Genomic DNA, 13137 nt, shown 5'->3' on the forward strand with positions numbered 1-13137 from the left:
AGAATCATCGATACATCGAACTGTTTTGCTGTCCCCTTAGAGTTCGATATATCTTGGTTTTACTCTATAAAAATGGCAATATATAAACTTACGTATAACCTAGAAGCGAGAATACAGTGCACCCACTCTAATGACGAAGTTGTATGCCACGTGCTGACCGCTCGCTAGGCGCTGGTAGGCCTAACTTGCTTCACAGCGAAGCCGCTGCGAACGGTGCTGTGGAACTAGCCACTGCCTCTCACAATCTACTAGGCAGTACACTAGAAATAGAATAGCCGCTTATTAAAACTGAGGTACAGTTGGTATCCGCAACGCCTTCAGCAGCGAAGCACGCATACGCGAGGGCTGCCGCTAGACTTCAGTTATTAGGTTGGCTTTACCTCATGAAAGCGATGTCGCATGGATAACTGAGTACGAGAGTCCGCACACGCGGAACGATCGCACAGCGCTATTAGAAGAAGCGCCACTGAAAGGGGCGCGACGAGCAGTTCGATATATCGAATGACCGGAGAAATTTTAGTTTGATTTATAAGCTCGACTTTCTTATACTTATACACACAGGATTTCAAATGTGTTCGATACAGCCAATATTTCAAAATATCCGGGTTCGATATATACGGAGAGGAGAGGCGCGCATGCACAGGGTGGCCTTGTGAAAAAGGCGGATCGAGAAGTTTTGATTCAATGTACAACTAAAGACAAAAAAACAAACACACACTGCTTTCAATCAGCACTACGCGTATATACTTTTACTTCACGCTTAATCAGCCAGGAAAAGGGAGTCCAGGAAAAAAAAAGCACCTAAGCACCTTACTTACCCGTTGTTCTCTGCGACGTCGCCTATTTAATGAAACACGAGCAAGCACTATAATGGAGTGCCTTTGTTCTAGCTCTGCCAGTCGCGATGTTAGCCCAAGGGCATTGCTGGGGCGCATAGCTTGCGTGCTCGAGGAAAGGTCGATTGTGTCGCATCGATGAAACTGCGAGCGTAAAAATAACACAATGGGGTTGGTCTCTCGAGAAGCGTGGCACAATGTATGCTCTCTCGCCCGGCCCGACCGTGCGCTCCTCGTTTCACATGCTACGCCGACCGAAACGGCTAGGCTGTCTGCTGGTCGTGTAAGTTGATACACATACACCAAGTTGAGGGGGGAGGGGGGGTGCAACACGCCGCTACGAAGAACAATCAACCTCGGCAGAACAGACATAAGGCTCGTGTTCTGACAATGACTGAATGAAAGGAGTGTGGTACAGAATTGAGCTCAGCGGCTCTGTAGGAGTAAGATTAAGGATATAATTCGTGGTAGTTGTACGAGATATTTGATTACAGCTGTAAAGGATTGGTTTCCAACTGGTCGAGATGTTCCTGAGATCCGTCGGATAGTTCCAACGTAGAACGACCGACCTGGACAGGCACTGGTCCCTTGCTTGATCACCGTTTCGGGATTTAATAATTCGCTGCGAAGATTTTGGGGAAGCTGCACTACTTGTAGACGGGCAGGTACGCTCACGCGAATGTTAAGAACAATGTCTGAATTTTCTTTCACTTCGGATGTTAGGCCTAATGACTGTACAGTTGCAATTGTCGTTTGATCCCGTAGTCTTTTCCTGAACACAAATGATTAGGTAGTTAGAGAGGCCAGAAAACACCCCTCGTCAAAGCTATCGTTTCTTTGCTATATACAGCCATGAAGATGATTTTACGCGATGCGGTTGCGCGGAAGAAACCTACTGCGGCTACGGCAGTGCTTAACACGAACAATTCTGTGAAAAGTTGTCCCCGCGGCGGTGTTGCCGCTGCTGATTGACATTGATAGCACACTGTTCATGCGTTGGCACAGGTTTAGCTGGCGACGGCTGCGTTGACGGCGCGGCCAAGGGGGCAGCTATAGGACGTATTCACCGCTCTTACGCTTGGGACACTCCCGAACATATGCTGCGGTCACCTGGCGCCGGTGTTCAGTTGGACTTCGAAGCCTAGCGCACTGGACACGATGCGCCTGCACGAAAGAAAAAGGGAGTATACGCTGTCCTGTAGAAAGCTCCCTTTATGAAGGGAGTATGCACTCAAGGACAGCTTACTCCCCTTCTTTACTCCTTTCTCTTTAAAGTGTAGCTGTAGCTTGTCTGTGGCCCTCGCCGAAGCCTTGAGCAGATCACGCCCTCTATACCAGCTCTCGCTGTTCGTTGTATCGTTACCCAGTTAGCGAATGGAAAAAGCAAGTCCACATGTCCAGTCACGATTCCAAGCTTTTCAATGAACTGCTTTGTTTACCGCACACAAGTATTTTTCTCGAACCCGCGTGCCATGAAGTTTTGTGCATGACGGTAAACGAGGCTTTACCCATCCTCTCGGTGTTTCTGCAGCGTCAAGGAAGCTTATTACTATTACGACTAATATTTTTCACAATTTTCTCCTTTTTTTCCGAGCAGCGCGCTCCTGAATCTCGAACAATCATACGTGGCCTTGCCGCGATGCACATGTTTGTGACGACGCTTTCGTTAACATGACTTCATCTCCTCTCGTTAAGAGATAAGTCCACCAGCGGCGCTGATTGTAACTTCCCGACGCTAGGAACGGCACGCTGATGCAGCGGGCAGTGACGACGGTTGAAGAAGTACAAGAGCTGACAAGAATTTGGCTCGGAGTTGCTTCGAAACAAATAAGAATATACTGTTTTGGTGGATCGAAACACTTTCTACACCGTCATTGCTTTTGTCGAGGTAAAATGAATCATTATATTCCTGTAATGCACATTCTTTCATGGATTATGTGGCAATGGTAAAAATGTAAGCAGCCGTTTTTTATATTCGCGACAGAATTTCAGAAAATGCCCTCAGTATTGCACCAACCGCAGTTATGCACGTTTGGCAAAATGTCAGAGGCTCGCAGTGGTATTGCTCACTGGTATAGCTAACCGTGCCGGTAAAATAACGTTTCAAAGGCCGCACTGCTACTGCAGCAATTCATTAAATTGAATTTTGACAGCGATTTATAGTTATGTTACATGCCTGACCGTGTGTGCGCGCAGTTTATCGTGTTTACTCGTTCGCGAACCAGTGCAATTTGTTTATTGCTATTACACAGTAGTATTTTTCACAATATGCCACTATATTTTACATTTCTGTAGTGTTCGGGACAAATGACGAAATTATGGAAGTTCGGAGCTTTGTTTGCGACTGGCAACCCGCACGTTTCTACGTCCAGGTGGGCAGGAGCGTAAATTGCTACACAGGCACAGCGGTTGAATTCAGGCTCTTACGTCACCCCGGTGAGCACCTCGTGACCCCACCGTCCTTGCGCAACGATTGGCTGTTTGCCTAACGAGAGGAGGAGAGTAGCTGTAGCGGGGGGGGGGGGGGGGGGAAGAAGTGGCTTGCATCTAGGCACCATGCGGCAGTGTGGAGAGGGTGACTTCGTACGTGACGGGCCGGGAACGCCTCCCGGATCCCGCCAACTCTAATCCGATTTCGTTGAAGCTTTGGCATCTGGACGCCTCTTGTTCAACTGCGAAGCAAGACCAATGCTTTAGCAGCGCTGTATCTTTCAGGGCCGTAAAACTTTAGCTGCACCATATTCTTGCTGTTGCGGTAACCATGGAATTTCTTTTTATGACAGGGAATTGAGTGTTGTGACCCGCAAACAGATGACGAATTAAAAGCCTTGCAAGCAAAGTGACAGGGAATAATCTCGCGTTTAACTATACGACAAATAAAGGTTACACGTTTTTCTACGTTACCAGAGCGGGTACGCTTTTCCGAGCGTACTTGCCAGATCTTGAATAGATATTTGTGACCGAAGGCTGATGGGAGTAATACAGCATACACCCCAATAGCTTGTCCTCACGATGGTTCCACGAAAAGTCGCTTTGAGAGCAAGAACGGAGCTTCGCCAAATGCGTAATATGTGGAACTCTTGCGCATAAGTCGCGGACCTCTGCTGAAATTGCAGTGCCTGCATGCTCTGAACTTAAGAGCAACAATTGGAAGGCATAATCCACCTCCAACCAGTGAGCCCGATGAGGCCATCGCCGCGTTGTTACAAGTAACACAATAGCGCCGCTGTGTACGTGCAAACGACCCATAGCGGGTCCCTACTGCTGTCCATTTCTACAACCTACGGCGCAGAATACCGTCCGGGTTCATATTCTTGACGTGTCTACTAAGTGAGCGTGTCCGCTTCTGCCCTGCGCTAATCAACCTTTTCACAAAATGTGACGCCCTCTGGGGAGTGGCGAAAACTCTACTGCTGCTGACTGGAAACAAACACACTAGAGAGGCGCAGGTGCGATGGTTCCCAGCTGCGCCTGCTAGAGTCACTAAATAAAGACTCTTTAGTGACTCTAGCGCCTGCGAAGTGGCGTGTGTATGTGCTTGACAGGTGCCGCCATCTGTCGCATTCGCCTGAAACTTATCAACTGCGCATGCGCAATGGGAGCAGACTGCTTTCATTTTCAACGAGTGGAGCGTGAGGCGAATAGGCGCGCATGCGCTCTGCAGCCTTGTAAAAGACTGATTAGCTTGAGACCCAAATGCGGGGACGGCGGCTGCGTAGAGGTGATCCGTGGTGATCCGGAGGCTGTTACGCTGTCGCCGCTGAAACTTCACTTTTCCTTGGCGATAGATACTGTGCGCAAATAACTAGACCGCCCACGACCATTGAAGCCACGCCCACTTATTGCACACTTCCCACCACATAGCTTTTACGCTCGAGATCACCGGTCGTGCTCGCACTTCGTTCTGAGGCCGATCGAGCAGCCTGCGAATGGCTCTGAAACATTTCCTATTGAAAAAAAAATATTAAAAGGAAGTCGAATTAATTTTGTTAATGTAGTCACTCGCGTAGCCACCCCTGTCCGCTTCCATTTCTGCAATACGCCAATGTATTTAAACGGATTTTCACGTGTCAAAGCCACACTGCGTCAGTGTGGGCGGGGCGCGCTGTAGTTCAGGACGCCTGATTTATATCGACCACCTAGGGTTGCTTAGGTCACCGAAGTACCGGTTCGTGAACATTTCTTAATGCAGGAATGCATCTACCTAGAACAACTCCACTCAATTATTGTTGTTACTAAAAATACATTGTACGGCTCTCACTGGCTATGTTGATGTTTTTTCGGTAGCAAGAGACGCATTTATTGCTGAGGAAATTGATTTTAATTAAAAATGAAATGAAGATTGATTTTTGATGAAAAGAAATGGCGCAATATCTGTCTCGCATCTCGGCGCACACCTGAACCGCGCTGTGAGGAAAGGCATAAATGAGGTAAAGGTAATTTAATAATGAAGCTTTCTTTTTGAGGGGGACAGAACGTGTTTAACGATAGCAAAAACATTAGCAGTAAAAAAAAAAGGCAAGCCTGACCCGAGGGGGGTGGGGTATGTGCGGATATATTGGTTCTTTAGTGAATTCTTACAATATATAATAAACTTGCGTTCATACATTATTTCACGTTGAAAAATGCTTTTCTCCAGAATTGGCAGCTATGCTTTTAGAGAGAGAACCACACTTGGCAAGGCGAGAACTATCTCTCAGTCGAGAACGTGCACATCGCCTTTCCCAGCACATCTGTAGCCGAGACAGATAAGAATCGATCCGGCGAGCCCTGAGCCAATTAAGTTGCGATCCGACGGTCTTCGCTCTTGGCTCATAGCCTTGTTCTCCTGTTTGATGTAACGGCCAGAGACAGAGCATCTGGGAGATGCAACAAAGAAGATTGTGGCAGGATGTCACGGACGGCGATAAATGGAGAACAACGGAAATCTCGCAGACATCGCTGTAATTGCCCTTGAGGCAACTAAGCCTCTTACCCGGACGGGTACCAATTCCCGGAGATTCCCCTTGTCCGTAATATCAGAACAGCAATGAGTGTTTCTTCTAGCTCTCCCCTTTCTACCATCTACCTTTCGCTCTTTCACTCGCCGTAAAAGCAGTCGTGCAGTGCGAGAGGTTGCCGCTTCGAGACGACTAGAAGGAATCGAGAGTTCTTAGAGGACAAAAAAATGGCGCCACGAAGGTTGTAGATGGTACTTTGACGTTTCGCGTATATACAATGTGGACAAGGAAACGACGACTTGACATGTACAACATTCTTAGACAAAAATTTTCAATATTGCAAATTTGTAAGGTACTGCAGCGTTGAAATATTGAAGGTAATGGTCCATTATTCCGATATGCGCTTTGTTGGATATTATGGCACAGGCAACTAAGGCCAACATGCACCAAGCCTAAGGTATAAGAAAAGTTCCCTGTAGAGTTATGCAGAAAATGAGAAATCATTGGTGGTGCGGCGCCTAGTGATGACAAACGAAACATATTTAAGAAATGGCTACTAAGAAAAGCTTTCAAGAAGGTCGGCCAACCTCAGCAGCCTTCCTTGGCTCTCAACCACCATAAAAAAAAAGAAAACCTCATCCTTCTTCTCAGGAATGAGAAAGCGGCTGAGGTGTATCAATGAATGAAGCGAATCAGTGGATTAAGATTTACAGTTTCTTAATAACACATGCTTATTTTAAAAAGCTATAAACACAAGACGTGTCAAAAATTACATCTTCACTCAAGAGCAACATTGGGTGTAAAGGAATGTGTTCATTAGAAACCCGAGTAAAATATTTTTTCCTTAGTTTTTCAAGTTTAGTGCATGTGTAAAAAACGTGATTAACTTTTAGTTTGCCTCCACATTTTTCAAAAAACAGGTTTGTCTTCTTTTGTCAATAGAAAGTTCTGTGTGAGGTGTGTGTGACCTATACGGAGGCGGCATAAAATAACTTCATTGAAACGCTCCTGGTGCAAACATGACTTTTATTCACCTAAAACTGGCTTTTCCAGGTGTACTTTGTTGTTTACTTCGTTGCTGCAAGCCAACTGTCATTTTTTAAATAATTTATGGTGTACTAAGTTCATACAATCCTTAAACATTTACATTTTTTATCTGTTTGCCACCGGCTTGAGCAGCGCACAAGTCTGCTGTCTCGTTGCCTTTAATTCCAGCATGACTCAGTACCCAGCAGGTTTTTGTCCTTGAGTTCTGACTGCTGTTATGTTGTGTATCTGTATCCTAGGCTAGGCTGCACTGTAATTTGTTTCAAAACAGCGATCACGGAGTCCGTTATGTGTACTAAGGAGTCTGAATTGGGTGGTGGAAAATTTTTTACGCGCAATTTTCTCAGCGATAAATGTCTGTTGTTAGTGAACAAACATCTACAGTCTCAAACAATCATCGAACCGATTTTTACTAAAAATACCAATTGGATCGGGTTGTCCTCGGCGAGAGTCCCTTTCTACAGTGAAGCTCCACCCACATTCCTGACCGCCGCACAGTATGCTTCCGTGTTCAGGAAATAGTCCATTGTCTAAGATTTTGGTGTTACCTAAACAAAAATGCTCTAATCACAAGGTTAAATTTAAAGTACAGGAAAAATTGATGTCCGTAAATTAAGAGAGTTAAATATTATTGATTTCATTTTCTTCTGTGACACTTCCGCTTTTGTTCCCAAATTCTGTTTTTAACGCGATAGCGTTAGAAACTTCATCACGGAACAAACTCTGCCTTGTGGTGTGTTATAAAATTCACTGATTGCTCGAGATAGTTAGGACGTCATCAGGCCACGTGACGTGCCACCTTCCCCACCCCCTTTCTCCGCCTGCATCGCTGCAAACAGAAGCCTTATCTCGAAGAAAAACGCGGCATTGTGATCTGTCATAAAATTTGTCGATTTTAATTAATGGAACCGCGTTTCCCACAAGTAATGTAATTAAGTGTACCCATTGTTTTTAGCAAGTTGAATATAACGGAAAATTATCTGACATCGTGGAATCTCAGCGTTGCGGGGAACAAATGTTCTTGCTCAACGCACATCCTCCAGTGCTCTGCGCATCGCTGCTAAAAATAAAACACCGAAGAAAATCCCTCATTCTCGGTGCTGTCGTGAAAAGAAATCGAGCTTATACTCTCAACGTCTCGTAATATATCAGCATCCTTGAAAGAGTGCCAAGCTGTCACGGTCGAAACTACAAGCCCGCGCCAACCCTGGGCTGCGTGGTTAAATGATTTACGGTCGAACGTCATGGTACGTAAGTTGCTGTATAACCAAAAAAAACCCAGACACCTTTGGTAGTCATTGCTAGCTGATTATGTAACACTGCTTAAAGTCAACGTTCATCACTTTATCTAAACTTGCCTAGCTGTCTGAAAGGCTTTTCTCCTTTTCTGGTGAATGGCAAGCGCCTTTTCTTTCGAAACCGATCGGCTCCTCATGCTAGCAAAACGCGCCGTCTGAGGTAGCGACGCGTAATTGCGACTTGAGTGATTGAACGACGCAGTAGGACACCGCCAAGGCATCACGATATACTCATGCAGAACGGCGAATCGTTTTTGTGTGTGTGAGATACGCGTAAAAGGGGAAGCAAGGACAAAACGGGGACTACGCTGTTAAGAAACAACAGACTTGTTATGTTATCTACGCGGTAGCCAGAAACAACCATATAGACACTGAAATTTTCTTGGACGTCCCATGGACGTCCTGAACGTCCACATGACGTCCATGAGAGTTTCAGTGCCTATTGGGAATGAAATGACTGGAAGCGTTCAGTTTGGAGAGATCACCTTCTACAAAAGTTGATAGTTCAGCGCCTCACCCGTCGTATTACTTGTTCTTGTGCCTCGTCCTTAATGCGCTGCCAGCATGCATGGCGCCTTCTACAGCTATGAAAGAAGATATACCAGTCATTAAAATCAAGGAAAGCGTAGGAGAATTTAAAAAAATGGTGATGTTGATTAAAGTGAAAAAGAGCTGAGTTATGATTGTAGGTTAAAGATAACCTAATGCTATGGACACAACAGAAGCGCTGTAAAAGTGCTAGGACGAATGTGGGAATCTTAAGGCTTAATGGACTTCCATTTGAAATGCCTACCGCTGCAAGTTCTGTAATCATGACATTTGTAAAGCTTCGCAGCTCGGCACGCTGATTAGTCTAAGTTTTGGCGGATATTTAAACTGCCTCTACATGTACGACAGCAAGCTGGAGAACTGCTCAAGAAGATTATAGGTAGGGATGCAGGAGGAGGTACCAGAGTTCAAGGTTGCAATGGGACCTCCTGTCAGTGAATCTTTAAACATTTGCAAAATAAGAATGACAGAAGAACAGAAAGAAAGGCTAGGTATAATAACAATTCAAGGCACCCTACAAGCCAACGGCCGAGAACATATAGACGGCGCCCAGATCTGCTATTCCCTGATAACTTTCCGCAGGCGGTTCTTGGATTTCGCACTGAGGTTTTCCTACTGGTATTGTTGAAGCCGACAGCAAGCGAAGTGTAAGAAAATGACCATTTGCAAGATCTCGAGAGATGAACGACTCACGATTGATGCAGCATCTAGATATCAATGTTTCGGCAATAGGATTGGCCTCAGTGACAACGTCGAGTGTCCGACCTGGGAAGCCAGGAGCTAGCTACGCTTTGTGCTACACGAATCGGTAGCAGCTTAATTTCATGCAGTTGAAACTAAAACAGACGCCTAAGCTGAGCCAACAAAAGTTATGTCTTTCGGTTACATTATTTCTTCAAACTGTATAACTGCTACTATATATGGGCTGTGCAAAATATTTTTGAGTTATGAGCACTTTAAAGAAAGGGTCTGGCACCTCGACCATTTCTTTTTTTTTCTTTTTACCGAAAGTAAGCCGTTGGCTGTAGAATGACATATGCGGCAGCAAAGTAATTGTACGGCGCTTTACAGCTGTCGATTTTTGGCAGCGTTTCAATAAGCGTGGCGCACGATGCGAATTCGACGTTGCCAAACGATATTATCTCGCATCTTGAAAGCAGGTGTTCATCGTAGCGCTATACTCAAGGTGCGATCTCTTTGCAAAGAAAAAATAACTTTAAAAATAAATGCGAGATCGAAAGACTAAAATAATTACAGAGTCTGTAGCTGAAGGTTGCCGCGACATCGCCATTTCCTTCCCCTCGCGTTGTGCTCAGGCGTACAGCAACTGCTTTAGGGTGGTGCGCTCTTTACGAGCCACGACACAGAGCCATTACCGATGAGCAGACGATTGATTGTCCATACCGTCTAGCAGACGACAGAGAACGGCTAGCCTCGACATCAGACGAGGAAGAGGGTCATGCATCTTATTAGGTGCCACCTAAACACTCAACGCCTGCAATGACGTCGTGGAGAACCTTGATAGGAAACATGTCTGACGCGCTGCGCTGGTATGCTACCATGCAGACTGGAACGATCGCCTCACGCCTACTCGTTCTTCTAATGTGTAGACTAATGTCGGCGGGAAACTGGTTTTTTGGTGTGCCCTTTGTCGGAATGTTTAAATTGAAACATATGACACGCCACTTTATGTAGGTGAACATGAGCAGTAAAAAAAGGTGTATGTTCACCTACGGAGTTCGCGGTTACAATATATTTCGGGCGTTGTGTGTAAGCTCAGCAGGGAGCACAAGGATACAGAGAAGCGATTATTCTAAACAAGATTCTAATAACACCTCATGCAGCAATGGTACGGTTATCTAATTGCACTCCTTTATTGCATGTAAAAGAAAGAGAACTTCAAAGCGTCTGAACTCTTTTATTCGTTTTACCTGAAAGTCAACGCTTCTACTGTCGTGTGTTGTCTCGGCCCGGTAAGTTGCAGTCGGTTTTCTCAGACGAGGATATACTATTTAGACCACGACTCCCCGCTTATAAAGAGCCTCTTTATGAAATATAGGGGTTGGGGAATTAGGATGATGATGCCGTCTATTATTTGTTACTTGATTTCGGTCTGAAAATGAGTTCAAGAGGGAGCAAGTTAAAAATGTGGCGTAAAGCCGGACATGACTGTGTTCCTTTCCTACCCACAATACTATGCAATGGCCTACTTAATCAGAGTCTTCTGTCACCCATTTTGTCCGAGCGGCACCCAAAAAGCCTAAATCCCATGGATTTCAGTCGACTAACAACACGCAAGCCCACAGCGCCGTAAACAGACTGCAATCGAACGGCCCCGAGTAACAGCAGCAGCAGCAGACGACGGAAGTGCCCTAGCCTCTACACCAGAGAGCTGGCGAACTACTGGTTCCAATCGCCACCGCGATGCGTCGCCATCGTCGGCGGCCCTGCGCTGTGCGGCTGCGCTTCGCGGAGAAGCTTGACGACAGGAAGCGCGTGCGCACGAAGCAACGCCGGCACAAACAAACGCACTCTGCGTCGCGAGAGCGTGAGCGCGCGTTCGTCGGGGAAGTTGCGGAGGCTTTTTAGCGCTCGTTCCCTTGCTCCCGATCCCACGGTGAGCGTCTTTTCTCATCAGCGCGTCTGCTGCGGTGCGTTGTGCGCGCGCGTTGGAAAAAAATCAGGAGGCCCAAGAGCGAAAGAAAAAAAAAGGAATACTCAAACTCTTGAGCAGAGGTTCCGCGGCTCCATCTCACGCCTTCCAGAGGAAGTGCTCTGGAAATTGATCACCGCGCTGTCGCGGTCGCTGGGAGAAGAGGTGCCGGGGTCGGCGCGACGCTAGCGCGAGTGAGGACTCGAAGCCGTCCGCGTCGCGCTCCAGCCAAGCCGGCCCGCGAGAGGGACACCTGCTGTTGAAGAAGCAGCCGCTCATCTTGCCAGCGAGCTCATTGTGTTTTTCGTGTCTGTGACCTTCCTCCTTCTGCAGTGACTGCGTGTTGTGTGCAGTTCTCTTGCGGCGTCTGTGCAACGCGGCTCGACGTTCTTCAAGAAACGGGAAAAAAAAATAACGGAGCGCTCTTGTAAGCAACAAATAACGAACGGAAAGGAGATCTACGAAGTCGACCTTATTTTTATAAATCAGCTGCTATCGAAAAGGGATTGAAGCCACCTGAGACCAGCGATGGAGCACGGCAAGACACCCGGGAAGAAGATTCCCATACACCTGAAGGTATGAACGTTAAGCTTTCAGCGCGCGCGCTACTTACTAAAGCGTGACGTTTCGGATCAATAGCCGAACCGCTCCGCACACCGCCCCCTCACACATCCACTCCGTCCGCGAGGCGTTCGGAGAAATGCGTGGGATGGGGTTTCGTTTCAGGCTGTTTTAGCCCTCGAAGCGGCTTGTGTAGCACCACGCACGCTCTTTTTAAGGCGGCCGAACGCGGGAATGGACACAGCGTCCCACGCGCACGTGTTGTGGTGAGCCCATGGGTGGGCGCCGCCCTGTACAAACCCGGGTCGACCCCCAACATATTGAGCCAGCCCGGTTTGCGTGCGATGCCTGATTGCATGCACACAGCTGACCTCGGTCACGCCATCGTAAATGCACCCCGCTCGATAACGACGACGGTGTATAAAACGTATACGCGAGGGCGGAACGATGTTTAAAGCCGGTTATGCTATGCGGGGCCCCGTTTGGAAATTATGCGCGCGTCGTTAAGGCGTACAGTGCAATCCTGTCCCTCCCCGAGAAATTTTTGTATGCAGGCAAAAAAACAAAAAGCTGTGCAACCACGATGTCGTGAATGTCTCCTAAGAGGCGGCATTCCTTTCTGCAGACGTTGTTTGTGTTATAACTGATTGCGAGAGAGTGATATTGGGGCGTGAAAACCTTTCGTGAACGGTTGGCTAACGATATGCATTCTCAGCGCATTGATTAGACTAGCGTTAAGGAGCGTGTTCTTTTTTTATACGAACGCATTTGTATAGGTTTCCGGTCTCTGTAAAATAACAAACAAAACAGAGGCAGACAAAACAAAGACTGGGAGAGTTGTGTACCGCGTTTACAATCGGCGCGGCAGGAACAAAAGCGAGCTGTTTCGCCTTGGCTGCGGCTCGTTCTCTTTAAAAACCCAGGCCGGAAGGGTATACACAGCGAAGGACGTTTAGTGTTAACCGCGTTTGTCAGCCTCCTTTCATGCGCTGCAGCCCCTCTGACAGGGCCGACCGAGTTTTGTCTTACTTTATTTTTAATATCCTAAAACAGTGGACACGTCTAAAGCAACAGTAACCAGCGAAAACAAATTTTCCTGTTTATTTTTCTTTGAACAAGATTTTTCCAAGAGGCAGAATTTCCACCGGGAGCTTCGCAAAACAAACCGTATCCTTTTCTCCCTTATGTCTGCTACCTGTACAACATTCTTGAACAAAAAAATTGAATATTGTAAAATTGTAACGTGCTGTTAT

General features: G+C 46.7%; 1 protein-coding gene across 4 annotated transcripts in view; it reads left to right on the plus strand.

The window, feature by feature from the left end:
* LOC144111461 (dihydropyrimidinase-related protein 2-like) overlaps positions 1-13137 on the plus strand; it is a 77306-nt gene that overhangs the window by 18442 nt on the left and 45727 nt on the right. The window contains exon 1 of one of the 4 annotated variants that reach the window (XM_077644777.1): positions 11162-11899. The exons of the other annotated variants lie outside the window; for them this stretch is intronic. Within the exon in view, the coding sequence (XP_077500903.1) occupies positions 11852-11899 (48 nt within the window). The 5' untranslated portion in view covers positions 11162-11851. Of the gene's footprint in view, positions 1-11161; positions 11900-13137 lie in introns of those variants that run through there. 4 annotated transcript variants of the gene reach the window in all.

This window comes from Amblyomma americanum, chromosome 11, assembly GCF_052857255.1.
Source record: "Amblyomma americanum isolate KBUSLIRL-KWMA chromosome 11, ASM5285725v1, whole genome shotgun sequence".
Lineage (NCBI taxonomy): Eukaryota > Metazoa > Arthropoda > Arachnida > Ixodida > Ixodidae > Amblyomma > Amblyomma americanum.